Source organism: Drosophila miranda, assembly GCF_003369915.1.
Source record: "Drosophila miranda strain MSH22 chromosome Y unlocalized genomic scaffold, D.miranda_PacBio2.1 Contig_Y1_pilon, whole genome shotgun sequence".
Lineage (NCBI taxonomy): Eukaryota > Metazoa > Arthropoda > Insecta > Diptera > Drosophilidae > Drosophila > Drosophila miranda.
In genome coordinates this window covers 34,309,006-34,334,022 of record NW_022881603.1, presented here as the reverse complement: position 1 = coordinate 34,334,022, position 25,017 = coordinate 34,309,006, and the positions used below count along the sequence as shown (strand labels likewise).

Below are 25,017 nucleotides of genomic sequence, written 5' to 3'. Positions count from 1 at the left end.
GGATTCGCTGCCCGGGCTTTCACGGTTGGATTCTCCCGTTGGAACTCTAGGCGGTCCCTCTCCAACGCCTCGAACTCGTCTGCCAGTTCCATCATGGTGTCGAGGTCCTTGCACCGGTGCGGCCTCATATACGCTCTCAGATCGGGCATGCTATTCTCACGAATCAGCTCCGTCTGCTCCTCTTGCGGACATTTCAGGGGTCGCAGATGGTAGAGATGCAGACCATATACTCTTTGAATGGCTCGCCCCATTTCTGTTTCCGCATCCTCACTTCCTGCAGCAACTTCTCAAAGTATCCCCGCGGCAGAAAGTAAGCCTGGAAGCTCGACGAGAACTCTTTCCACGTTCTCCACTGTCGATTGTTCGCCACGAACCACATCAGCGCCCGCCCTTTTAGCAGCTCCGGCATCGCCCTTGGGATCAGATCCGGATCCAGACCGTACGTCTCGGCGGACCACTCGACCTGCTCCAAGAACTCGAGAGGCTTCGTCGTCCCGTCGAACCGGAACGACCACTCTCTCACCTGTTTCGCCACTCTAGCGTAGTCCAGGTGTGCTGGCCGTATTGTGGCTGGTTCGGTTCTCCCTCTTTCGGTCTCTCGGCTTCGATCCCTTCCTTGGTGGCGGGGCCTGCTAGGCGTCCCCGTGTGCGAGCGTTCCGGTATTGGCACTGAGAGACTCGCTATCAATTCTCTCTGTATGTCGACTGGGGACCTCCACAGCGTCGCCGCGGTTGCGCCGGGTGGGGGTGCCAGGTGCTCGTACGCGGCTTGTTTGTCGTCCGCCCGGGGTGTCGGCGAGGACCTGTCCGCCCGACACTCCCATACCTCAATCAGATCGGCCCACTCCGACTCATCTTCGTGTTCCCTCATCCACTCCTTAAATGTTCTTCTCATTTCGTCCACTGTGCCCTCCAGCCGCACGCCGAAGGCGTGGCCGCATTGGACAAGCTCCTCCTTTCTCAACCGGTGGATCCATTGTCCCTTCCCCATTCTCTCATCTATATTTCTCCTCCCTTTGTCCTACTATTTGTCGTTGTAGGCCCCACGTTGGGCGCCAGTTGTAACGGACCTGCTTCTTGGTTCGCTTGAGTTTGCTGGGCTCGCTCAGCGGTCGGCCGATTCGTCGCAACGTATTTTTATTGTTGCCCCCAACGACAAATGATTAGACCTTCCTTTTCTTTAATCGAATCTCTCTTTATTCGTACTTATATTAGGACTTAGGGCTAGATGCTACAATTCAGCTTATCTATGGATCTCCACCACGCGTGGGCTCTCGTCGGGTGTGGCAGCGTTGAGGCTGTTGATTGGGGCAGTTTGACCTCCGCTATTGCTTTGGCCCGCCACGCAAATCCGCACTCTACGTCTCGCACTCCCCTCTTAGCTTCCGCCGGCAACTGTGGATCACCTCTTAACTTAGACTCACTCTGGGGGCAGGCGGGGCCTGTCTTCCTGTTGTTATTCGCTTCACTGCACTTCTTCGAACCGTACCGGGTATTACTCTCACGTTTCGACGGGGTTTCAACGTGCGCGCGCGATCACTTCTCCACGGAAAAAAGAGAGCCGCTTCGTTGCCGCAGCCTCCTTTTATAGCCCCTTGACGGGCCCCGGCTCGGCGTTGGTAGTTTTCCATCGCCGTCTCCTGGTTTCCACGGCCTTCGTAACGGGGCCTGGCCGGTGGCGTGATCCCATGCCCTTATTTGGTCATGCGTCGGATCGCTGCCGGCCCGATCCCGCCGTCTCCTCTGCCTCTCGCGTTTCTCTTGCTCCGAGAGCGGGACACTTCTCCTCTCGGGGCCCTTGGCCTCTTCGCCGCATCCGGCTATCCGTGGGTATCTGGGCTGACCTTCGCCTTATCCAGCCAGCCATCAGCCTTTATCCGACCCTCCCTCCGCCTTTATCCGGCTATGCCTTGGTCGAATTCGGCCTGTGGGAACCACGGTTCCTCACAATGCATTTAAACGCAATTTTCTAATTTATGGTAATTGGATAGCTGTTATTAATTAGAGAATAAATATAATGAATTATTGTAGTTTTTAGTTCACTTTCAACCAAAGTTGCTATTTCAGCGAGTACTTACCTTTGCCGACCAAAGACTGGTATGATTCCTCCACATTCGTATCCGGTCTTTCGTATCACCTTTCCTCTGTGCACTCCTTGTCCACGCTGCTGTCCATTTCGTCTTTTAAATCATTCATGGTTTGGGAGTGGTCAGTAAAATTATTATCCCCACCACACGGGCCAAGTAGTATAGAGGGCATCGCCGAAGCTCCTTTTGTGGGTATATACTTTATATACTTGCTTTTTTTGGATTTCTATATAACGTTAAATATGAAATTTAATAGATTGAATAAATTTATAAAAATATACCATAATATACCGATATACCGTCAATATACATTCACCTCAATTTCGACGTCAAAACCCAACAAACAAATTTAGTATGCAGGAGCTATGTCTGTAAAGGAAACGAAATGTATCGTGGGGGATCAAATAGAAATATCCATTTTAAAATTGATAATAATAATTGATAATTCTAAACTGATAATAAAGTAATATATAATTTTAATGTTATTTTGATCTTAATTAGCATTTTAGCCCTCGAGCAGCTGTGGAAAAAATATACATTATTTGTAAAAAAAAAAAACAACAACGAAAAGTCTATTAATATTTACCAGTTGTTACGGCTTTTTGAAATAAATGCAAGCAAAATTTGCAAAATCCTGCTAAAATAAAATAAAACATTTAAGTGTGCTGCAATGCGACCAATTATTAGACCAATCTAGTCTGAAAAGAGATGTGGCACAATAAGACACCATGTTTAATTAGTTTTGGGAACCGTTTACTCATAGCACTATAGTCTAATACCTGTTACACAATTTGAGCTGAAACGATGTTTGCCAAAGATTCAAACAACCGGATCGATTGAAAATTGTAACTGGAGCTCCTCCCATAAGGTTTTCTGTCTTAGCTTGAGGCGTAGTGGATGCGACCAAAAAAAAAATACATTCTGGTATATTTAGCATGATAGTATTTTTTCCACAACTGTGTCTAATTTGGATTGATGTTCATCGAAATCATCAACCGTATACATCATAAACAAATGTATGTATACATACATATGAACCTACATCAATGTAAAAATGCTCAAAAGGGCACACATACATATGTACATATATACCGGCTGCACGAAGGCTGGGCTGGCGCATTAGAACTAAAATAACTAAATGCTGGATTTAATGTAATAGCATATATTTGTAGCTACGATTATGATACGTATTCACATATTTATATATGTATACATGTATATACATATGCACATAAGTACGCATGCTAGCCACTTTTAACTGCTTTATAAATTTGGACCTGAAACCGTAAATTTGGGCGTTCACAAATGCTGAATAAAAATTATCAAAAAATGCTATCATTGGAATTAGAGTGCTAATTGCAATAAAAATAATTCCAAAATACACTCGCTACTCATGCGTTCCCCTATGAGTTACATTTGATTTCAATTATACTTTTCATTAATACAACAGTATTTCCCCCAACTCGCGATTCCAAATCATATACAGTAGAAAATCATTTTGTATTACTCATGCGCCTTTAATATGATAGTTTTATTTTATTCGTACAATTGAAAAGTTCACTAAAATTAAGGAGAAAAGAAGGAGTAACAATAATTAATAAATAACAAGAAAGGAAGTTACAAGCCCGCAGAGTGTCGACGATCCCCGATTACCAGGCGCTTTGCAAGTAAATGGAAATACAAATTTTTCTACGCGTAAACATTACATTTTTCCCGTATCTTAATCGTATGAAATGTCTGTGCATATGCACATATGTACATATGTATTTATATACATATGTATGTACCTTTGTTTTGGCCAATGTGAGATTTGTTTAATTGTGCGACAGCTTCAATAAGTGCTGTATTTGACCCTACGTCTTGATTGTTGTTAGATAATACTTACATACATACATACATACCCGTTCATATTATCCGAGGCATATTTTTACGTGCGGATAACTACAAATGTTCCTGCTGAAATGCACTCATGTACGGCTATGCATGTACATACATACATATTTTTCTGAACGATATTTTATTTAATGATTTTGTATGGTATACGTATACACATTCATACATATTTATGAAGCCCGTCGCGCACACAAGTAAGCACATTGACTGCTGCTATCCGAAATCAAAGAGGAAAATGATCATGATAATCTTGGATGGAGATACTCTTGTATGCATTTACATATATATGTACATATCTATGTGCATGTGCGTGCAGTAGAGTAGTGAAAATAGTTCTTGGTTCCCAATCCCTCCATTTGTGTATCTAAATTTCATATTATCTTATGGGTTTTATATTCAAATAATCGCATGGGAAATCACATGCAATTTAGTGTCAGAAAAAAATGTATTTTGGAATTTCTTTGTACCCATGTTTCAGAATGGTAGTAGCACTGATTTCTTAGCTGATATATGAAAACTTTTCTGCAAAAGCTAAATTATTTGTTGTAGAATAAGAGAATTGATTTATCGTATCTTATGTTTCCGTGCAATCGGGTCATGATAAATCAAACCAGTTATTGTGCAATCGATTATATAAGAGTTCTTCAACTTTGAAAGACGTATCTATTAATGATATTTTAGATGATTCCAAAATGCATAAATCCATTTCACACACCCTTTCATATGGTATCAGTAAGCTATAAAACACTTGCTGTGATATAACAAAAACATGACTTAGGCGTGGCGTGGCCCTCTTTGGTTTTCTAATATGAGTCGATCCTGGTGAAAAATTCTGGGGAGCTAAAGTCTGGGGAAAAAATTAAAATAAAATGATCTCCGCGTATTATTCTAGTAGCGGATGAAAGTTTTTCATTAACAATATTATCTCCATTTTCAGAGTGCCTTTGAATAACAAATATGCCAGATAGATTTCAAGTCACAAAAGCAGACGAAGACACCGTATTGGATTATCATCAAGATAAAGCAAGTGGAAAGCTTTTGGGAGATATCCACGATGAAACACTAGGTGAGAATCAATTAACGTTACGTAACTTATTGCGAGAAAAATTAAAATTTTCATGATCTTAATGTTAATGATGAAAGTTTTCATACAATTGTTAGAAATGTTCGACTAATTTATGTATGTATTTATATATTGAGGACATGCGCATCTTCTGGCTAAAGCTAAGAGCTATAAACTATTTGTATTGATAGGCGTTGTAAATTTCCATGCTCCGTTGGTGACTACTGTAACGTCGTATAGAGCTTATGGGCTTGCATTTCAATCTCACTGTGCCCCAATTGTGAAAATCCAGAGTGCCCTGCTGACACATTTACTCTCAGCTGTAAAGCAAGCTTGCTCTCGGCAAGAGTGTGTGTATAGAAATTGTGTGTAGTCAAAAGCTTTCGATTTCGTCTCAATTGAACGCTCAGGGTCCTGGGCAACATAATTTTTATTCGGCCGAATACACAGTTTTCTTAGTTTTTCTATTAATCTAGACGAGAAGTAGCATACATTTGAGCGTTTTCGCTCGACTAAAATAATTTTAGAAAGAATATTCTTTCAAATAAATTTAAAAAAACATGAAAAACCAGTTCTTTTTGAGCGCTTATAATATGTAACATACTTTTAAAAATCGACGAAAATCCAACAATAATCAAACACACACATGAATAAAAGTGCGTTCAATTATTAAGTGTTTGCAAATTGAGAAGTCATAATCCGAGGGCGTGCGTATTTTCTCCCATTCGTATTCGAATGTTTCAAGTGCTGTTTGCTTCTTCGTTTCGTAACAGTTCAAAGAAATATTAACATTGATGGGTGCTCCGCCAGGCCAGGCGAACGCGCCATTCCACATTCCGAAATAACACCAATTCACTGCCGTTCAGCTACCTACGCACGAGGAGGGGCTGAAAATCCTTGACCTAAATTAATCGGTTACATATTTTCCGTCCGCGATGCCACTGTGTGAGCATCCTGCCCTCTATTCGCATAATGTCCGCACTTCACTCTGGAGCACCCGTGGCCCTTGCCTTGTTTTGATCTCCTGCCTTTAATACTCATTCAAGTAGCTCTCCACATACAAGTACGAGTACGAGTATACATATTTATGTGTGCGAGCGAATATACTAATACAATCCCAAGTGATTGCAAATCAACCTATTTCAAAGGAGCAGAAAAACCTACCTCCGGCCCGCACCCGCACTGAATGGACCACGCCTTTTAGTTATATAATACATATATGTAGATGTGTACATATACAAGATATGTCCAATGCTATGCCTACTAAATTCTCGTTCAAAATACTTTCTAGTGTTACCTAATTTTAAGTGAAAAGTGCAATCTAGAAGAAAACTTTAAACCCGAACATAACGTTAACATGCAAAGTAACAGTGCAAAAGATGATTCGGATGAAATGGAAATAATATCATCCGAACACAATGGCACAGTACACGATACAAAAAATGAAGGTATGGTATGCAGAGGATTACCGACTATACATACAAGTACTCTTATGTATAATCGTATTTAGATTTTAAGAAGTTTTGTCGATTTAGTGGACGAATTCTACAACAAGCTGTCCCACACTACAGTTTCGATCTATACTTAAATAATCGTTTATAAAACTTTTAGATTATTTTACCGTAACATATATATTACTAGTCATTTGAAAACTATGACATATCTGACGCCGCCTCTTTCTTGCTACAGTACAGCCAATACGTTTGTTGAATGAACCTCTAATGATATTTGCAGACTCAGGTGATATCCACAGGGCTGAAGAAAACCAGAAGTCTAATATCGACCCAAATCTCTATCTATACGATGATGATTTGGCGACCAGGCCCCATATATCAACATTCATTTCATCAATTGCCAATTATGAAAACACGATACCAGCGGCCACTGATCCCGATGCAAAGCCACCAGCACCATCGGCGCGAATGGGTATGTTGTACACAAATTAATTAACTTGCGAGTACTTGTGAGAGTATTTCTCGTGAAATAATCTCAAATGATGGAACCAAAGCGTTCCGCCAATGCCACCAAATAATCGTAAATAAATAATTAACTGATTCGTGGGAAATTCTCAACGACTATGTATGCCTCACTTGGATAAGGTTCTTTCGAATTGAGTAAACGATCTCTCTCTGGCTGCTTGGCTTTGTATTTGTAGGTACCCTAATTGGAGTGTTCTTGCCATGCATTCAAAATATCTTTGGAGTAATATTGTTCATTCGGTTAACATGGGTTGTCGGTACGGCTGGCGCAATATGTGGATTCTTAATTGTATTGACCTGCTGCTGTGTGGTAAGAGACTCTGCGATAATTTTCCAGCCCACTTTAGCTCCATTAACACAATTTTCTTAGACGATGCTAACGGCGATCTCGATGTCAGCTATTGCAACAAATGGAGTAGTGCCGGCGGGAGGGAGTTACTTCATGATATCACGGTAATTTTAAAACCCCAAATCCGAGTACTCTCAATTTTAAATGTATTGTGTTCATAAGCAGATCCCTTGGACCTGAATTTGGCGGTGCGGTGGGGATGCTTTTCTATACGGGAACCACACTGGCAGCGGCGATGTACATTGTTGGTGCTGTTGAGATTGTATTGGTAAGTTCTAAAAAAAAATAGTAATATTAATATGTTTATGTCTACAACGACGCACTCATTCACTACATACAGACATATATGGCACCTTGGGCATCGATCTTTGGGGACTTCACAAAGGATGCCGATGCCATGTACAATAACTTCCGGGTCTACGGCACAGTATTGCTCATTTTTATGGGTAAGCTGAAATCTGATGAGGAAAGGCAAGAATTAATGGTTGTCTTTCAATTCCCAAGGCTTAATTGTGTTCGTGGGCGTCAAGTTTGTCAATAAGTTTGCCACGGTGGCACTGGCCTGTGTAATACTCTCAATCATAGCAGTGTATGTCGGTATTTTTGACAATATTCATGGCAACGAAAAGCTATAGTAAGTGCAGTCATCGTATCTTGTGAGAATCGAAAATAACATTTTACTTGATTGCAGCATGTGTGTCCTTGGAAAGCGACTTCTGAAGGACATTCCCATAGACAATTGTACAAAGGATGACTCATTCATGCGCGATATCTATTGCCCGAATAACCGTTGCGATGATTACTACCTAAGTAATGAAGATACAAACCGCTTGAAGCAGAAACCTTTTTAAATCCGACTTGTTTTTTAATAGATAATAATGTTTCCAAAGTGAAGGGCATCAAAGGGCTTGCCAGCGGCGTTTTCTATGATAATATCTTCCCCTCGTTTTTGGAGAAAGGACAGCTTATATCGTATGGCCACCGTTCGATTGACATTGAGAACATCGGAAACGAATCTTACAATCAAATTATGGCCGATATAACCACTACCTTCACGCTGCTTATCGGCATCTTCTTCCCATCGGTCACAGGTGTGTTTTTGTTTCTATTCATATAAAAGTTATCCATATTTGACCCGAGTTTTTGTCACAAATCAGGCATCATGGCTGGATCCAATCGCTCGGGCGACCTTGCTGATGCCCAGAAAAGTATACCAATAGGAACGATATGTGCCATCCTGACAACCAGCACTGTTTACTTGTCCAGCGTCTTGTTCTTCGCCGGCACAGTGGACAATCTTCTGCTGAGAGACAAGTAAGCTGCCAATTGACCCATTCTGGAAAGAATTAATAGGGTCAATTCTAACCTATTTCTAGATTTGGACAATCGATCGGCGGAAAACTGGTCGTTGCAAATATCGCCTGGCCAAACCAATGGGTTATACTGATTGGGTCGTTCCTATCGACCCTTGGAGCTGGACTACAAAGTTTGACTGGCGCCCCCCGTTTGCTCCAAGCAATAGCCAGAGATGAAATCATACCATTTTTGGCGCCGTTTGCAAAGTCCTCCAAACGTGGAGAACCCACCCGAGCTCTGCTTCTGACTATAGTCATTTGCCACTGCGGCATTCTCCTAGGTAAGCTTGAATTTGCTTCATGTTTTGTAATATGTCATATTGCTTTGTTTGTATCAAAAGGTAATGTGGATTTGCTGGCGCCGTTGCTATCCATGTTCTTTCTCATGTGCTACGGATTCGTAAATTTGGCTTGCGCCGTACAAACTTTACTCAGAACACCGAATTGGAGACCGCGCTTTAAGTTCTATCACTGGAGCTTATCCCTGATAGGCCTGACGCTCTGCATATCAGTCATGATCATGACTTCCTGGTATTTTGCTCTGCTTGCTATGGGAATGGCCGTCGTCATATACAAATATATAGAATACCACGGGTATGATACATTAAAATATTCGAATGTGATGGAATTATAACTTTTCTGTTTTGCGTTTGCAGAGCCGAGAAGGAGTGGGGTGATGGCATTCGTGGAATGGCTCTCACTGCCGCGAGGTTCTCCCTTCTCCGTCTAGAGGAAGGCCCACCGCATACGAAAAATTGGCGTCCGCAAATCTTGGTGCTTTCGAAGCTCAACGACAACCTCTTGCCAAAGTATAGGAAAATATTCTCCTTTGCTACTCAGCTAAAAGCTGGCAAAGGATTGACAATTTGTGTGTCTGTGTTAAAAGGCGACCACACAAAAATTGCAAACAAAGCCGTCGACGCAAAATCCACATTGCGCAAGTACATGACCGACGAGAAGGTAAAGGGATTCTGTGATATTTTGGTGGCCCAACAGATCGGAGAAGGTCTAAGTTCAGTGTAAGTTGGTCTCCGAATCCCGAGCGCCTAGCAACGAGAGCGCGTAGCATCAGCATATCATCTTTCTTACAGCATCCAAACAATTGGCCTGGGGGGAATGAAGCCAAACACAGTCATCATTGGCTGGCCGTATAGCTGGAGGCAAGAGGGCCGCAATAGCTGGAGGACTTTTATCCAAACAGTGCGAACAGTGGCTGCCTGCCACATGGCTCTGATGGTGCCAAAGGGAATCAACTTCTATCCAGAATCAAACCACAAAGTAGTAAAGAGAAACCCATTTCCCTTAACTGGCCGATTAATTGTATAAAATTTTCAGATTGGTGGCAATATTGATATTTGGTGGATAGTCCACGACGGAGGTTTGCTTATGCTGCTGCCATTCTTGCTAAAACAACATCGCACATGGCGTAACTGCAAGCTACGCATCTTCACAGTTGCTCAAATCGAGGACAACTCGATTCAAATGAAGAAAGATCTTAAGACATTCCTGTACCACCTTCGAATTGAAGCCGATGTTGAAGTGGTTGAAATGGTACAGCAAACCACCCATCCCATCCCATGGAGATAGCTAAAGCATAATAAATCATATACATATTTCTCTTTATTGGTAAACCATTGCAGAATAACAGCGACATTTCTGCGTATACCTATGAGAGAACACTCATGATGGAACAGCGCAATCAGATGCTGAGAGCATTAGGTTTAAATAAAAAAGAGAACTCCAAAGTGGTGAGTATTTGGTTTTTGTTAAGAAAAAAAAAAAAACGTTTCATTATGGTCATGACATCTGTACTGCAGATTATTTAAAGTTCAGGTCTTCATACTAACATGATATATTTTTAGTTTTAATGATTACAACTCATACTGCACATTAAGTTATTGATTTAATTAAATCTTTATTAGCATTATTTCTATACGAAAATAAGTTATTTACTTACTTCAACTGTAGAAAAAAGTAGAAACCGTATCGGCTTTTGTTTCCCATCAATATATCGACTTCTTATCCATATGAATATTGAGATCGAAATTAAAACTTTACACTTTGTATATTTGAAAATCAAAAGGTTCAGACTATAATGGATTTTAAGGAAACACCCAGAGATAATAAATTGTCTTTGGTAAAGAATATCTACAGAATCACTATATATAAAGATACATATACATACAAACTTTTCATTAGCCCAAACATTCTGTGTGTTTATCTATGTACATACTATATACAAATACATACATGTGTGATTCTCATTGTCATCCTTTCATATCATACATTTCTTTGTTGTACCAGTACATGTACATTATTTGTGGCTAAAGCAAACACCCCATGGATCTTTTAAAACCCTCTTGAATTGTATTTATACACACATTCCGCGACTATATTACATACAAAATATTATCCAAGGAATACTCACCCTACGATATTGCATATTGCGTAAATACATATGCATCTACCCAGGAGACGGGATTTCTCAGAACTGTAATTCATTAGAAAGTAATCTTCATGAACAGATCATCGGCAATTGCTGGGCTGGCATGGTCACGTCTAATTGTCTAAATCAGCATACTCTTTATATAGGTTAGGTTACGTACATAATAATATTTGATATAATTTACCTATTGCTTTATGCTGGATAGTTCTAAGTTCCACCATGCTCCAAATATGAGTTTCATTTTAATGTTCTTTTATACAATTTGGTTTGTGCCAAAAGTTTGATATCGAATCATTGCCCATATCATCATATTATACATATATACATAAATACTTTTACTCCAGTGTGCTGCGGTTTGCGTCATGTGTAATCATTTGGATAGCTTTTGTATACACCCAAGGCACTTGAGTGGTTTATCCAGCTTGGTATCCTATCCTCGAGCTTTATACAATCTTGATATTTGTTGCACTTTAATAAATAATTTCGGCATGCGGATCCAAATGTAATATTCAAATGATCAGATTAGCTGAAAATTTGCCATTGGGAATACCCATATTGTATAACAGATAGTTCCAGTTTTAGTTTGTTGTGTGAAACCCGAGAATACTCGTACTTTATTCCCCTGAAAAGTATTGGCCTCTTCCCCTTGATCAACCGTTTTTTCATATGCATCATGGTAACATTTCCAGGTCCAAACAATTGTAGACCACCATTATGACGCCACCAGAACGGCGTCGAAAGTTCGGTTTGCCGATCCAACTATAGAAGAAACACAGAATCACGTATGTACTCTTTTTATTATACCCGATACTCAAAATGAGTATTGGGGTATATTAGATTTGTGGTAAAAGTGGATGTGTGTAACGTCCAGAAGGAATCGTTTTCGACCCCATAAAGTATATATATTCTTGATCAGCATCAATAGCCGAGTCGATAGAGCCCTGTCTGTCTGTCCGTCCGTCTGTCCGTCCCTTTCAGCGCCTAATGCTCAAAGACTATAAGAGCTAGAGCAACGATGTTTTGGATCCAGACTTCTGTGATATGTCACTGCTACAAAAATATTTCAAAACTTTGCCCCGCCCACTTCCGCACCCACAAAGGGCGAAAATCTGTGGCATCCACAATTTTAAAGATACGAGAAAACCACAAACGCAGAATCGTAGAGAATGACCATATCTTTTAGACTGCAGAATCTGAATTGGATCGTATTATTATTATAGCCAGCATCAAGAAAACAATTTCATTTTTTCTCTTCCTGTCTCTCTCTAACACACAGGTAGCATAGGCGGCTTTGCTTAGAGTAAAACATTAGCGCCTAGATCTCAGAGACTATAAAAGCTAGAGCAACCAAATTTGGTGTCCACACTCCTAATATATCGGACCGAGACGAGTTTGTTTCAAAATTTCGCCACACCCCCTTCCGCCCCCGCAAAGGATGAAAATCTGGGGATATTCTTAAATCTCAGAGACTATTAAGGCTAGAGTAACCAAATTTGGTATCCGCACTTCTGTTAGATCTCACTATAAAACGTATATCTCAAAATTTCGACCCACCCCCTTCCGCCCCCACAAAGGACGAAAATCTGTTGCATCCACAATATTGCAGATTCGAGAAAACTAAAAACGCAGAATCATAGAGAATGACCATATCTATCCGGTTGCTGAATCTGGATCAGATCGGATCATTTTTGTAGCCAAAAGCAAGAAATCAATTTGCAGTGGCTACGCAGCGCCCGACGTCACGTTCAGACTGATTTTCTGTCTCTCTAGCACTCTTTGTCGTGTCGTTTAATATTAGCGGCGTCTGACGGAGGAGAGCCATACTGACTTAGTATCGGGTATAACTGTAGAGTTGCGGTGTCCGCAGCAACTCACAACGTTCCCCCTCGTTTTTAAATTATTATTTACCATTACTTCCAGTCCGTCAATACATAAAAGTTAAGTGGGATCAACGAACAAGTAAAGAGTAAAACCTATAGAGACGTTTGTTTTGGATCCATCCATTCGTACATCAAATTAGTTGTAATTGATATGGTTATTGGTTTTATAAATATTTTCGCTTTTTGACAATGAGTTTACATGAACTTTTCTGTTTTTTATAATCACCGGCACTTGTCATTCGTAGATAGGTCTACATTTCTATTGTTCTGATAATATTTATGGTCGTTGCTTCTGCAGGAGTCTCATAACGATGAGAAACGTAACTCAATTGATTCGGACGGTCCCGAGGAGACGGACGCTCCCGAAGCTACTTCTAAAAAGGATGAATCGGCAGAGAAAGCCGACAGCAAATTCAAGTCCAATGTGAAACCGTAAGGCACAACCTAAACAGTCCAGTTGATGGACCTAATCAATTTAAAAAAAAAAAACAATTTTAGGGACGAGTTCAATGTTCGTCGCATGCACACAGCAATAAAACTGAACGAGGTTATTGTGGAAAAGTCACAGGATGCCCAGTTGGTCATAATGAATTTACCAGGACCACCTAGGGAAGTGAAAGCGGAGCGTGAAAGCAATTGTAAGAAGATCGATCTACCGAGAGATTTTTCAAACCTGGGAACTGTGACTCATTTTTGACTCTCCTCTCTATTTTAGATATGGAATTTCTGGAAGTATTAACAGAGGGTCTTGAAAAAGTGTTAATGGTTCGTGGTGGAGGCCGCGAGGTTATAACAATTTACTCTTAAGAGCATTAATCGCTCAGTTTTATAAGAGTTCGCAACACTAGACAAGTTTAAGAATCAATCAAATTTTTAAAAGAAGGTTATTAGTTTGTTATATTCAATCATATGTCCAAATGTTTTATTTTTACCTAAATAAAATATCAAAAAATTGTAACAATGATGAACCAGTGTACCATTTTTGTCATTCGTATTTGGCTCAAAGGCTGTCACAATACTGATCTAATGTGTGGTGAGGTTTGCATTACCGAAGGAAAACTGAGGGGGCTGACTCTGTACTAAAAACCAGGCCGACAAAATTTAAGCAATGTACATCACAAAGTATCGTTGTGTATACATACAATACATAACTACTGTATACATAACTACTATTCTAAACTATTTTGCTTCAATTCCACCCAACACACATACAAATCGTATGGGTGTTAAAGATCTATTAAAACGTTGCCCAACACAGACTCTACTGCCCGTCTCTCTCAAAAATAAATAATTGAAACGTGGAGAGTCGTACGGCCTATTACCATCGATGGCTGAGGGGCTTGGTGAACAACATACATTGGTTCGGAATACCTGAAAAATACTCTATTTACAATTTGGAATTACAAAAAGACTAAAGATAAACGCAGCATTCATGAATTCTGAAGCTAAGGACTTGGATTTAAGAAAGGTAAGCGCTGGTTAGACGCATTTGTTTATTTTGAACACGCAAGCAGTTTGCTGGCTGGCAACAAAAGAGTAGAGGCACAAAGGCCATAAATATTTGCATATACTTATGTAGTATAGTTATAGCATGCATTAACTACAGCATTTAATAACTGTTCAGATAATTAATCAAATTAAATTTCTCTTTGCCAAAAGGGCGATGCAGAACGGCCACACTTCGAAGCAGTTACAACTTTGTGCGACTCGCAGGCGATTCGGAGTGTCGATTTTCATCCGAATGGAAAGTTGTACGCGGTGGGCTCCAATTCAAAGACTTTTCGGATCTGTCAGTATCCACAACTTTCCAAGCTAAGGTAGTATTTGATAGCCATTTTTTGCGGAACAAAGTGTGAATAAATAATAAATATACAATATTTTGTTAGAAATGGGCAGCAGACCACCGTGTATCCACCGTCAGTTCTGTGCAAGCGGACGAAGCACCATCGAGGATCAATATACTGCAATTGCTGGTCCAGAGATGGAGAGATCATTGCCACAGGATCAAACGACAAAACAATCAAGTATATGAGATTTAACAACGATACAAATCAGCTGGTGGGGCACGAGATGGAGCTGAATATGCACGATGGAACTGTTCGCGACATGTGCTTCCTTGACGACTCTTCCACGAAGTCACGACTCTTAGTGAGCGGTGGCGCTGGGGACTGCAAGATCTACATTACCGACTGTGTTTCAGGAACCCCGTTCCAGGCGTTCAGTGGCCATTCCGGTCATATTTTGTCCCTGTTTAGCTGGAATAATGCAATGTTCGTATCCGGATCACAGGTAATCATGAAACCGACCGTTTGCCCATTGATATATGTTCATAAAAGTTGACTTTGTGTTCAGGATCAAACGATACGCTTTTGGGATCTTCGAGTAAATGTTTCGGTAAACACCTTAGGGCATGAGCGTAAGGATAACACACTGGGAAACTCTGCTGTGACAGCAGTCTGCGTTGATCCGACAGGCAGGCTTCTCGTATCCGGGCATGCGGATAGCTCGTGCGTACTATATGACATCCGTGGAAATCGGCGAATACAGCGGTTTTATCCTCACAGCGCTGAAATAAGGTAATGCGAATGCCCATAGGATTTAGGGTAAACAAACTTATAGTTTCTTTATTTCTCGTATTTTTAAAGGTGCGTTCGGTTTTCTCCCTCCGCTTATTACATGCTGACTTGCAGCTACGACAATTCGGTCAAGCTTACAGATCTGCAAGGTGATCTGGCACATGAGCTTTCCTCCGTGGTGGTGGCAGAGCATAAAGATAAAGCAATTACCATTCGATGGCATCCAACAGAATTTTCATTCATCTCAACATCCGCGGACAAAACTGCCACATTATGGGCCTTACCTCCCTCGTAATAGCCACGGAGCCCTACTCTGATGGCGAACCACGAGTCAATGCATTCCTTTCGTTGTCAATATTTGATTTGTGCTGATTGATCAATGCATTTGTTGATCAGACTGATCTAATTTATGAAATAAACCAGAGCTGGAATCCATTCCATGCAGCTTGCTCGCAATTAATTTAAATCTAGGACTTTACCGACCATAGAATCCGGCCAAAGGCATTAAGTTACTGGGTGCAATGCAATCGTTATCTCTTTTGGAATCAATAAATAAATAATGAAACATCCACTTAAAATTAATATTCAATGCTCGAAGTAAAGACAAATAAAAGACCAGGCTTAAAGTTTTATATTTGGTACATATTTATTTAATCCTTTCTTACTAACCCACAGTTCCATTAATGTTTTACTTTCTAAAGCAAATAATTTTATTTATGTTGGATTCAATGTTGCAGTTGCAAGTAACAGGGCTGGCTTAGCGATTAATACACGAATGATAAAGGTAGAAAAATTTGTCATCATTCACATTCATTTCCACATTCGTATCCGGTTATGGTGCGCAAAACCGTTACCACTTGTCGACGACGGCGTCAGGAACTACATTTTGTATATGCAAACAATGGTAACGATTATTACCAAATTGTTTTTCATCAAAAATATTTAACCGATTTAACGCATGAGCAAACCAAGCTTGATGGGGATAAATACTGGGGATGGTACTTCTGCGGATGGAACTGCATTGTGGAGGACCAGGACCAGGTAAGCAGCTTCGGGTAGCGGTCTTGAGCACTGCGTCTTCCGAAACTCTGGAAATTGGCAGTTTCCGTGGGCTTACGCTTTACACTTGCCAAAGCAAATTATAGGGGGAAATTGCATACGACCAGTTTCGGATTTCTTGTTTTATTATTTCGTTTTTACGTTTAGATATCTTACATGCTGAATTTCAAATCTGTGTTTTTTTTTGTTCGTTTATGCCATTGAGTGCGATAATGTAATAGACAATAATGCACAACGACAGCAACAGCGACTACTCTGTTTTTTAGATTCACCACAAATTTGGCGCACTCTCGACATATGTAATATAATAACTGCACGTACTTTTCTAAAGCAGGGATGGATTCATTTTATGTTATGGTAATTAATCGGGGATCCAATTAATGAAATCTGGGATTGACTGTATAAGAAAATAAACAATAGTTCATTGAGAATGTGTATATTGGGTTGGTATCGGGAGCTATGTTTGTACATATATAATTTCAAGTCGTTGGTACTAAATTGCCAGGTCGATCGTTCTTCGCACCAACGACGTGCACGTGCAAGCAAACAGAATTATAAATAGAATTTGCAGCAGCCAAAGAAAGCTTATTTTTGGGTGGAGGGACACCAGTGGCCCTGACCTTTCTTCAGGGTTCGTAGAGCTTAGTATGTTTTAGTTCTGCATTATTTATTGAATTAATGTTAGGTTAGGTAATTGTGTGGGTAATTTTTGTTTAATCAATTCACAGCGTCTCTAATTTTATAACAAAATAAATTATGTATTATGTTAATTTAATTAAGTATTCGCTAAAAATGCTAGAAGGATTACTTAATTCCATAGAACTGAGACTGACATAAATTACACAATTTGATTCCCAGTCAATTAATAGTCCTTAAACATGTTCAAAATGATTGCTGCACACACAGCCCGGTGGTGTTCCTAAGCAATTGCCCAAAATACATACAATACAATGCAAACACAATCTGAAGCCGAGACGAGACGATACGTACGTACGCTCCCAATATGTTAGTTGTTGTGTTGGCTGCGTACTGAATTATTGACTTTATTCAATATCTTTTGCTCAAAAACAATTCTTACAGCTACGGAATGAGTATACCAATATTTCAGATTTTATTTATGAAAGTATTATCAAACATTTGTATGTATCCTTGAAAAGGAAAGGTAAATTACGTTAGCCATAGACTGAGTTCGGATACGAAACTCGTTAAAAAAGATTTAAAAATTAGGTTCGATTTTTGAATGGCTAAACAAAAATGCCCACAAATAATGGGGTCTAGCACGAATACGCAATTGTAGCAAGAGATAGTAAATTTAAATTGTTTTGTTCTTTTGCATAACTAAACCTACAGAGAAATCAGCTTGTCAGTTGCTCAACGAGGAGACCAATTTTTCAAATTGATTTTCTTTCCTGTTCAAAAAGCTATCTCATTTACAGCGATCTTGTGTATACGCTCCTTGCCGACAAGCCAGTAAAACATATTTGGATAAAACCTAACTATTACAATTGAAAAATATACCCGGTTTGGAACTCTTATGTATCTACAGCATTGTATGTACAAAAAGCATCCTGCTACAATTTAATAATATACAAACACAAATATATATATATGTATATTTTTTGGGTATATACGTTTGGTTTGGTGTGTGTTAGGTTTACCGTTAGGTCAATAGGGTGATCGGTAAATAGTCTGACGCTGTTTGTTCAATGCCAAAAGCAGGGAGTGAGTCAGTCGGAGGCCCCGTGGATTCAGTATCACTAGTAGTCTGTAATTCTGTGATACCGGGGAGTGGTAGTGGTGGTATTGGAAATCAGTTATAGTTGGGAACAATCTTTATATTGGTTATGTTATGTCGTTACGTTAGATATTTATAATTTTAGTTTCTGTTTGTTTCTGTTTATATTTAGTAACATTTTATACTAGAAATTAGAATAATGAAATTGGGCTTATGGATTATCATTATATTTTTAAAGCATCATAGCGTACAGCAGGCCAAAGTAGACAGCCCACATTAACACAATCCCATGCATCTTATATATAGGACTCTCACCATCTGCGATTTTTCTAGCAACAAACTTCAATGTTTCATCTAATAAAACTACAGGAATTGAAAATTTCATCACAGTTAGCCATTCCTCTGCAGACAACGGTGTCACTTGGAAGACGGTCTATAGATGGAAGATGTAGAGTTCAACAATTTATATGCGTGAACATATCCCGCTTAAATTTGATACTTACGGAGAGGACGTCAACGTAAAGAATAACGAAGTGAAGAGTGAAGGAAAGTGCCATCGATCCAATCAGCCACAAATTGCACCATGGGGGCATGCTGATCAGGGACTGATTCTCAGACAAGCGGCATAGATAAACGTCGGTCCCTCATTACAAGTACATATACGGGCTTTCAGTTCGTCATTACCTGTTCATTGCGTTCAACATCTCAATTGTTACGAGTACGGACAGGGCCATGGTCATCGCTTTGGGATCGCTGAAGATCTTGCAGTCGACACCCTTGAACTCGTCGCCGCCTCCCAAGCAGGACAGATGGTGAGTGAGTTGCCAGTATGTCAGACCAGGACCTTCGCTAGAGGCTATAAACCACCAGGCAGCAGCACCAACTGTAGCTCCGCCGACATAGAATCCAATGGCCATATAGCTGCAATTGGTTGAAATCGAAACGAACAGATAACATGAGATGAGATGAGTTTCCTCATTTGCTTATGAAGTAGTCCTACCGGAAGAACAACCAGCCGGAAATGAGACCTTCGTCGGCCTTCCTTGGGGGTTTATCCATGATGTCCAGATCAGGTGGATTAAAACCAAGAGCTGTAGCTGGCAGACCATCAGTAACCTAAGGAGACAGAGTGAGCTAAGAACATTCAATTCAGAAATCCAATTAGCTCCCACGTACCAAGTTGACCCAAAGCAACTGGACGGGAATCAAAGCTTCGGGAAGGCCAAGGGCAGCGGTAAGGAAGATGGATACGCCTTCACCAATGTTCGAGGAGATGAGGTAACGAATGAACTTTTTCCTGTTGTTATAAATAGCGCGACCTTCTTCAACGGCAGACACAATGGAAGAGAAGTTGTCGTCGGCCAAGACCATTTCGGCGGCAGATTTGGCCACAGCAGTACCGGAGCCCATGGCAATACCGATTTCGGCCTTCTTTAAAGCTGGAGCGTCGTTCACACCATCACCAGTCATGGCAGAGATTTCGTTCATGCCTTGGAGGTACTCAACAATCTTGGACTTGTGCTGTGGCTCCACACGGGAGAAGAGTCGGGAGCGTGCAACGGCAGCCTTCTGTTCCGCGATTGACAGATCATCGAACTCGCGGCCGGAATAAGATTTGCCAGTGGTGTCTTCGTCCTCAGTAAAGACGCCGATTCTGCGGCAGATGGCTTCGGCAGTGGCCTTGTTGTCACCAGTAATCACAATAACACGAATACCGGCAGCACGGCAGCGGACAATGGCATCGAAGACCTCCTTGCGGGGGGGATCCAACATACCGACGACTCCGACGAATGTCAGATTAACCTCATACTGATAGAACTTTGTGGAATCTCCCAAATCCATATCCTCTGGGCGAATGGGGCTATCAGCAACAGCGAGAGCCAGGCAACGCAGGGTGTCGCGTCCAGTGCCATACTGTCCAGTCAGGGCAAGAATCTTGGCCTTCAGTGCCGAAGTCAGTGGCACCTTGGACGTGCCGACTCGAGCGTGTGTGCAGCGATCCAACACACCCTCGGGGGCGCCTTTGACGAAGAGTTTGGGACCAGTGCCCAGGCGGGAGGACTTGAGTGGGGTGCAGTACGATGACATGGATTTACGATCGCGAGAGAACTCCAGGGTGAATTCCTTCTTCCACTTGGTCTCGATCTCGCCGCGAGCGGCAATGGCGTTGGATCGGCGGTCTAGGCCAGACTTGTTGACGCTGAATGCGTTCAATTTCTCGGCCAACACAATCAGGGCAGTCTCTGTGGCCTCACCGACCTTCTCGAAGGCAGCCTTGAACTCATTGTAATCGATGGCAGAGTCGTTGCACATGATGCAAACCGTTGCCAGTTCCTGGAGCGCCTCGTAGTCACTGGCCTTCACCCGCTGGCCGCCCAAGAAGAGCTCGCCAATGGGCTCGTAGGTGGATCCTGTCAGTTCAAACTCCAGGAAGCTGCTGTCAGTGCCCTCCACCTTCTCGAAGATCAACATGCGGGAAACGGACATTTGGTTGGTGGTGAGAGTGCCGGTCTTATCAGAGCAGATGACGGATGTGCAGCCCAAGGTCTCGACAGATGGCAGGGAGCGTACAATGGCATTCTTCTTGGCCATGCGGCGTGTGCCCAAGGCCAAGCAGGTAGTAATAACGGCGGGCAGACCCTCTGGGATGGCAGCGACAGCCAAGGCCACAGCAATCTTGAAATAGTAGATGGCACCCTTGATCCAGGAGCCACCGTGGGCGGGATCGTTAAAGTGGCCAATGTTGATGGCCCAGACAGCGACGCAAATGACGGAAATAACCTTGGACAGCTGCTCGCCGAACTCGTCCAGTTTCTGTTGCAGTGGTGTCTTAATCTCTTCAGTCTCCGACATTTCGGTACGAATTTTACCGATAGCAGTGCTCAGTCCCGTGCCAATAACGACGCCACGGGCCTTGCCAGCGGCCACGTTGGTGCCCGAGAACAGAATGTTCTTTTTGTCCTGGTTGACGGCGCGTGGATCGGGAATAGCGTCGGTGTGCTTAATAACCGATACAGACTCGCCGGTGAGGATAGACTGATCGATTCTGATGGTGGTTGAGTAAATGTGGGTGAGACGAATATCGGCGGGGATCTTGTCACCAACAGACACCTCGACCAAGTCTCCGGGGACAATCTCTTTCGCCCTGACCTTCTGGATGCCAGATTTGTCTTGACGGATTACCTTGCCCATCTCAGGCTCATACTCCTTGAGAGCCTCAATGGCGGACTCGGCGTTCCTTTCCTGCCATACACCAACCACCGCATTAGCTATCAGAATAAGTAAAATAACTAAGGGCTCTACAAATGCAGTGAACGTCTCTTCGTGTTCTTCAAATAGCGCCAATACCTGTGATTAAATAAAACGATAGCAAGTTTATATGCGGAACCGAGTAGAGTAGTTTACACAACTCCGGAGTGACGTAGACTTACAAATGAAATGATGGCTGCCAAAAGCAAAATCTTCACTAGAAGATCGTCGAACTGCTCTAAAACTAATTGCCAAATACTCTTTCCTGCGAAATAAAACAATGGGTAAATGTGAATGACATTAGAACGGTTTTTTTATCATGAGCATGAGCGCGTATTGCACTCGATGATCAGAGTGCGCACCTTCCTCAGTTGGCAATTCTGAAATGATAAAGAGGTGAACGCAAGTGAGTCAGTGTTGCTTGGGTATATTGATATTGAAGAATTGTAATTACCGTTCGGTCCATATTTTGCCTGGTTCGTCTTAATCTGATCAAGGGTAAGACCGCGCTCTCCGTCTGTACCGAAGAAGTTCAGAGACTGTTCGACGGTTTTCGAATGACCGTCTTCCATTTTGATTTGTTATCCTCTTCGTTCAGTTGCCTTCACTTCATGTGTAAAGATTGAAAAGAAAAACAAAGCCAAGTATTTTGATTATTTTCTGATAATAGGTTTGTACTGACAAGAATAGTAATTGGGAATACCAATATGCATATGCATACGCAAGTGTGTTCATATGCAGTTAAAACTACCTCATTAGATTTCGTATGTACATACATATGTGCATGTTAGTAAGTACCTGAATGCATACATACGAGTATGTGCAAGTAATGTACGGCTGAACATACATATGTATGTACATACATACATACATCTCTACTGTAAAGTAAATATGCAAATTCTTAGACATTTGGACAAAGTACATAAATGAAAAGGGGCGGGAGGGAGGTATGGACCAGTTGAGACCCCTAGTGGTCGAGCAACTATTACCAATTATTTAAGTACTAATTAAGAGTTAGTAAGAATATTTGCATTACCGCTCAAGCCAGACTAGTCTAATCTCCACTTATGAGATTCACACACGTGTCACTTTGCTTTGCACAACAGAGGCAATATTTGCCAAGATCGCCAACACGCAATTTGATTTCTTTACGTGTGTATTGATTCAGTACAAATCATATAAAACAACGAACGCACTGCGTGTTAAGTACTGAATTTTCACTGCAACTTGTTATATATTGTACGCCATGGCGCTTTTTTTCTAAATATGTGTGCTTCTGATAATATTGCACTAAGTCTCGAGCCGCTGATTTTGTGAGTTTCATCGGCGTTCGTTTCACCTGGCGACTATGACACGACATTTATTGGTAGCAGGGTTGCATGTAAGCAGTAATCTATGAACATATCGACAGTGTCCTATAAATGATAATTTGGTGTTACTTTAATATATTATAAAATATTTGCCTTTGTTGTATCACCGACAAAACGAACCAGAACGAGACGAGCCACTACTATCAACTGAACACACATCGTAGGAAGTTTTTGCGCCTCTACCCAACACTTTCTTTCTTTTCCGAGATGAGCTAAAAATAGCAACCTAGAACCCGAAAAATACAAGTTTAATTTTGAACACATATGTACATATATAAATATGTACTGGGAACACATAAATAAGTATGAATGTACAGAAATACTACATATGTACTGGCAGACAGACGATCTTAGGGAGGACTTTTATATTCATATGTGTCTTTAGGCATAAGTATATTTTTACGGCTCAAGATATTTAGAGTACACATATCTGCATTCTGATGGATGTCGACCAGTGTAGAGGAGAGCTCTCCACGGTATGAATTTTCTAATTCCAATTGTCAGTTGGAAAGATGAGATCTGCTAAGGAATTGTATAATTCATGTGTATGTGTAATGAATATGTACATATTTTATATGTATAGGTATTTTATCCTTTCGGGAAGGAGACCCCTACGTAGGTCCACAGCCTTATCGGTTCTTGTAATGTGCTCAAATTCAGAATTATCAATCTGTCATGAATTAATTACTTAATCATATTTAATCATTCGAATGGACGTAGAAAGTCCTGGCATAACCAGTAAATAAAATGATATGATATGGAATTTATTTATGTATGTACATGATAGTAGTTTAAAAACGTAGCATGCATACATTTCCGTTCTTATTCGCCTCGGGGGCTGACACAACGGTTGCATAATCAGTTTTTCTGTCACAGATAGATGCTATGCACGGGCTATGCTATGTAGGACACAAGTGAAAACTTTACATCAGTGTGTCTATTTGGGACTGTGCATTGGTATTGGTGACATTCAAAAATTTCAATATGACTACGGAGGTCGAGGTTGTTCACTGTTTCTCCTCTTTACGGGTAATTTCCATTGGATATCTGTAGGCGGGGGGTTCAACTAGTAAACTTATAACTAAAACTGTGGAAACACTTTAAAACACCAACTCTCAAGTGTAAGTATGTACATATGTACGGTATGTACGGTATGTACGGTACGGGTATATGTAGGTAATTTATATAAATTGATGAATTTTCCATGATTTTAGGCGCGCGATTGAACATTTTTACATTTTGGGAGTATATTTTTTTTTTGGATTGGTTTTTTATGGAGTTTGGAGTAAAACACTACTTTTTTGGTTTGGAATTGTTGCAAAAAAATCAACAAAACTTACAATTATTATTCTTAGTAAAAATTCCGTTATTATATAATAAATTTATTTCAGTCGGAAGACCAAGAGCTAACACAAAGATCGCGCTATTATAACGATCAACGGCAACTGAACGCAAGGAGAACGCTGCTTGATGAGAGTGTCTATTTGAATTACAAAATTCATATATTTTGGCAAAATTCCCAAAACTACATACACTCTCTATTTTGGCCCGGGAAAATACTTTTAGCACGCACAAACTTTTGAGCACTTACCACCTATCCGATTGTTGGCGGTTGTGCTCGGATCTCACAGAAGGAAAATATATTGTCGGCCGCAGATACATATACGTAGGTAGATACAGATGCAGATACATACAGGAACATCCATATGGTTGTATGTACCAGAGTGTGCTCAAAGATTCGAACGAACTAAGCTGCGTGGGGTAATATGGGGAGATCATCGGTATTTGGGAGTGTAGAGCGTATTTCAAACTGCACGTGTGTCTGTTTAATATTTAGAAATTATTATTTATAAACTTTGCCCAGTGACTAGTAGTATGTTAGTTCTTAGTTAGTTTGCTACACACAGGATTATTATGGATAACAGTTTCGTAGGATTATCAAAGGAGCCTAGTTCATTGCAAACTGGCAATAAACC

At 41.0% G+C, this 25,017-nt stretch overlaps 3 protein-coding genes across 10 annotated transcripts; 2 read left to right on the top strand and 1 right to left on the bottom strand.

The window, feature by feature from the left end:
• Positions 1-3,587: 3,587 nt before the first annotated feature.
• On the top strand, positions 3,588-14,016 carry LOC117185707 (solute carrier family 12 member 6-like). Of its 7 annotated transcripts, XM_033394569.1 has the most exons (22): positions 5,523-5,699; positions 6,335-6,491; positions 6,778-6,969; positions 7,199-7,332; positions 7,393-7,475; positions 7,537-7,639; positions 7,712-7,817; positions 7,876-8,005; positions 8,063-8,181; positions 8,244-8,462; positions 8,529-8,685; positions 8,748-9,007; positions 9,068-9,320; positions 9,383-9,745; positions 9,818-10,004; positions 10,062-10,277; positions 10,367-10,474; positions 10,810-10,863; positions 11,862-11,954; positions 13,351-13,484; positions 13,551-13,690; positions 13,768-14,016. In XM_033394569.1, the coding sequence occupies exons 2-22, from the start codon at positions 6,401-6,403 to the stop codon at positions 13,857-13,859; spliced, it is 3,234 nt and encodes a 1,077-aa protein (XP_033250460.1). In that variant the 5' UTR covers positions 5,523-5,699; positions 6,335-6,400; the 3' UTR covers positions 13,860-14,016. The 7 variants fall into 7 exon arrangements, with proteins under 7 accessions (XP_033250459.1, XP_033250454.1, XP_033250457.1 ...); XM_033394563.1 differs by lacking the exons at positions 5,523-5,699; positions 6,335-6,491; positions 10,810-10,863 and adding exons at positions 3,591-3,754; positions 4,918-5,046 and having other exon boundaries at positions 13,768-13,859; XM_033394565.1 differs by lacking the exon at positions 10,810-10,863 and having other exon boundaries at positions 13,768-13,859.
• A 324-nt stretch (positions 14,017-14,340) lies between these two features.
• Positions 14,341-15,978, top strand: LOC117189444 (WD repeat-containing protein 47-like). The gene is made up of 5 exons (XM_033394572.1): positions 14,341-14,520; positions 14,712-14,869; positions 14,939-15,341; positions 15,405-15,628; positions 15,698-15,978. Exons 1-5 carry the CDS (start codon positions 14,485-14,487, stop codon positions 15,921-15,923), a joined length of 1,047 nt encoding a protein of 348 aa, XP_033250463.1. The 5' UTR covers positions 14,341-14,484; the 3' UTR covers positions 15,924-15,978.
• Positions 15,979-16,817: 839 nt separating this feature from the next.
• On the bottom strand, positions 16,818-24,487 carry LOC117185953 (calcium-transporting ATPase sarcoplasmic/endoplasmic reticulum type-like). Of its 2 annotated transcripts, XM_033394571.1 has the most exons (10): positions 24,382-24,487; positions 22,126-22,278; positions 22,034-22,051; positions 21,854-21,936; positions 19,599-21,770; positions 19,423-19,538; positions 19,108-19,343; positions 18,926-19,044; positions 18,738-18,855; positions 16,818-17,084 (listed from the first exon to the last, which is right to left on the bottom strand). In XM_033394571.1, the coding sequence occupies exons 2-10, from the start codon at positions 22,241-22,243 to the stop codon at positions 17,065-17,067; spliced, it is 3,000 nt and encodes a 999-aa protein (XP_033250462.1). In that variant the 5' UTR covers positions 22,244-22,278; positions 24,382-24,487; the 3' UTR covers positions 16,818-17,064. The 2 variants fall into 2 exon arrangements, with proteins under 2 accessions (XP_033250462.1, XP_033250461.1); XM_033394570.1 differs by lacking the exons at positions 16,818-17,084; positions 18,738-18,855; positions 18,926-19,044; positions 24,382-24,487 and adding an exon at positions 22,708-22,931 and having other exon boundaries at positions 19,088-19,343.
• Positions 24,488-25,017: the final 530 nt, after the last annotated feature.

Bases quoted from the DNA above. Each gene is read 5' to 3' on its own strand.
- LOC117185707 (XM_033394569.1), top strand. From the start codon at position 6,401: ATGCAAAGTAACAGTGCAAAAGATGATTCGGATGAAATGGAAATAATA. The intron at 7,476-7,536 runs GTAATTTTAAAA...GTTCATAAGCAG, and splicing joins AGTTACTTCATGATATCACG to ATCCCTTGGACCTGAATTTG. The intron at 11,955-13,350 runs GTATGTACTCTT...TTGCTTCTGCAG, and splicing joins TAGAAGAAACACAGAATCAC to GAGTCTCATAACGATGAGAA.
- LOC117189444 (XM_033394572.1), top strand. From the start codon at position 14,485: ATGAATTCTGAAGCTAAGGACTTGGATTTAAGAAAG. The intron at 14,521-14,711 runs GTAAGCGCTGGT...CTTTGCCAAAAG, and splicing joins AGGACTTGGATTTAAGAAAG to GGCGATGCAGAACGGCCACA. The intron at 14,870-14,938 runs GTAGTATTTGAT...ATATTTTGTTAG, and splicing joins CCACAACTTTCCAAGCTAAG to AAATGGGCAGCAGACCACCG.
- LOC117185953 (XM_033394571.1), bottom strand. From the start codon at position 22,243: ATGGAAGACGGTCATTCGAAAACCGTCGAACAGTCTCTGAACTTCTTC. The intron at 21,771-21,853 runs GTAAGTCTACGT...ATTTAATCACAG, and splicing joins TGGCAGCCATCATTTCATTT to GTATTGGCGCTATTTGAAGA. The intron at 19,344-19,422 runs GTAGGACTACTT...AACCAATTGCAG, and splicing joins TCCGGCTGGTTGTTCTTCCG to CTATATGGCCATTGGATTCT.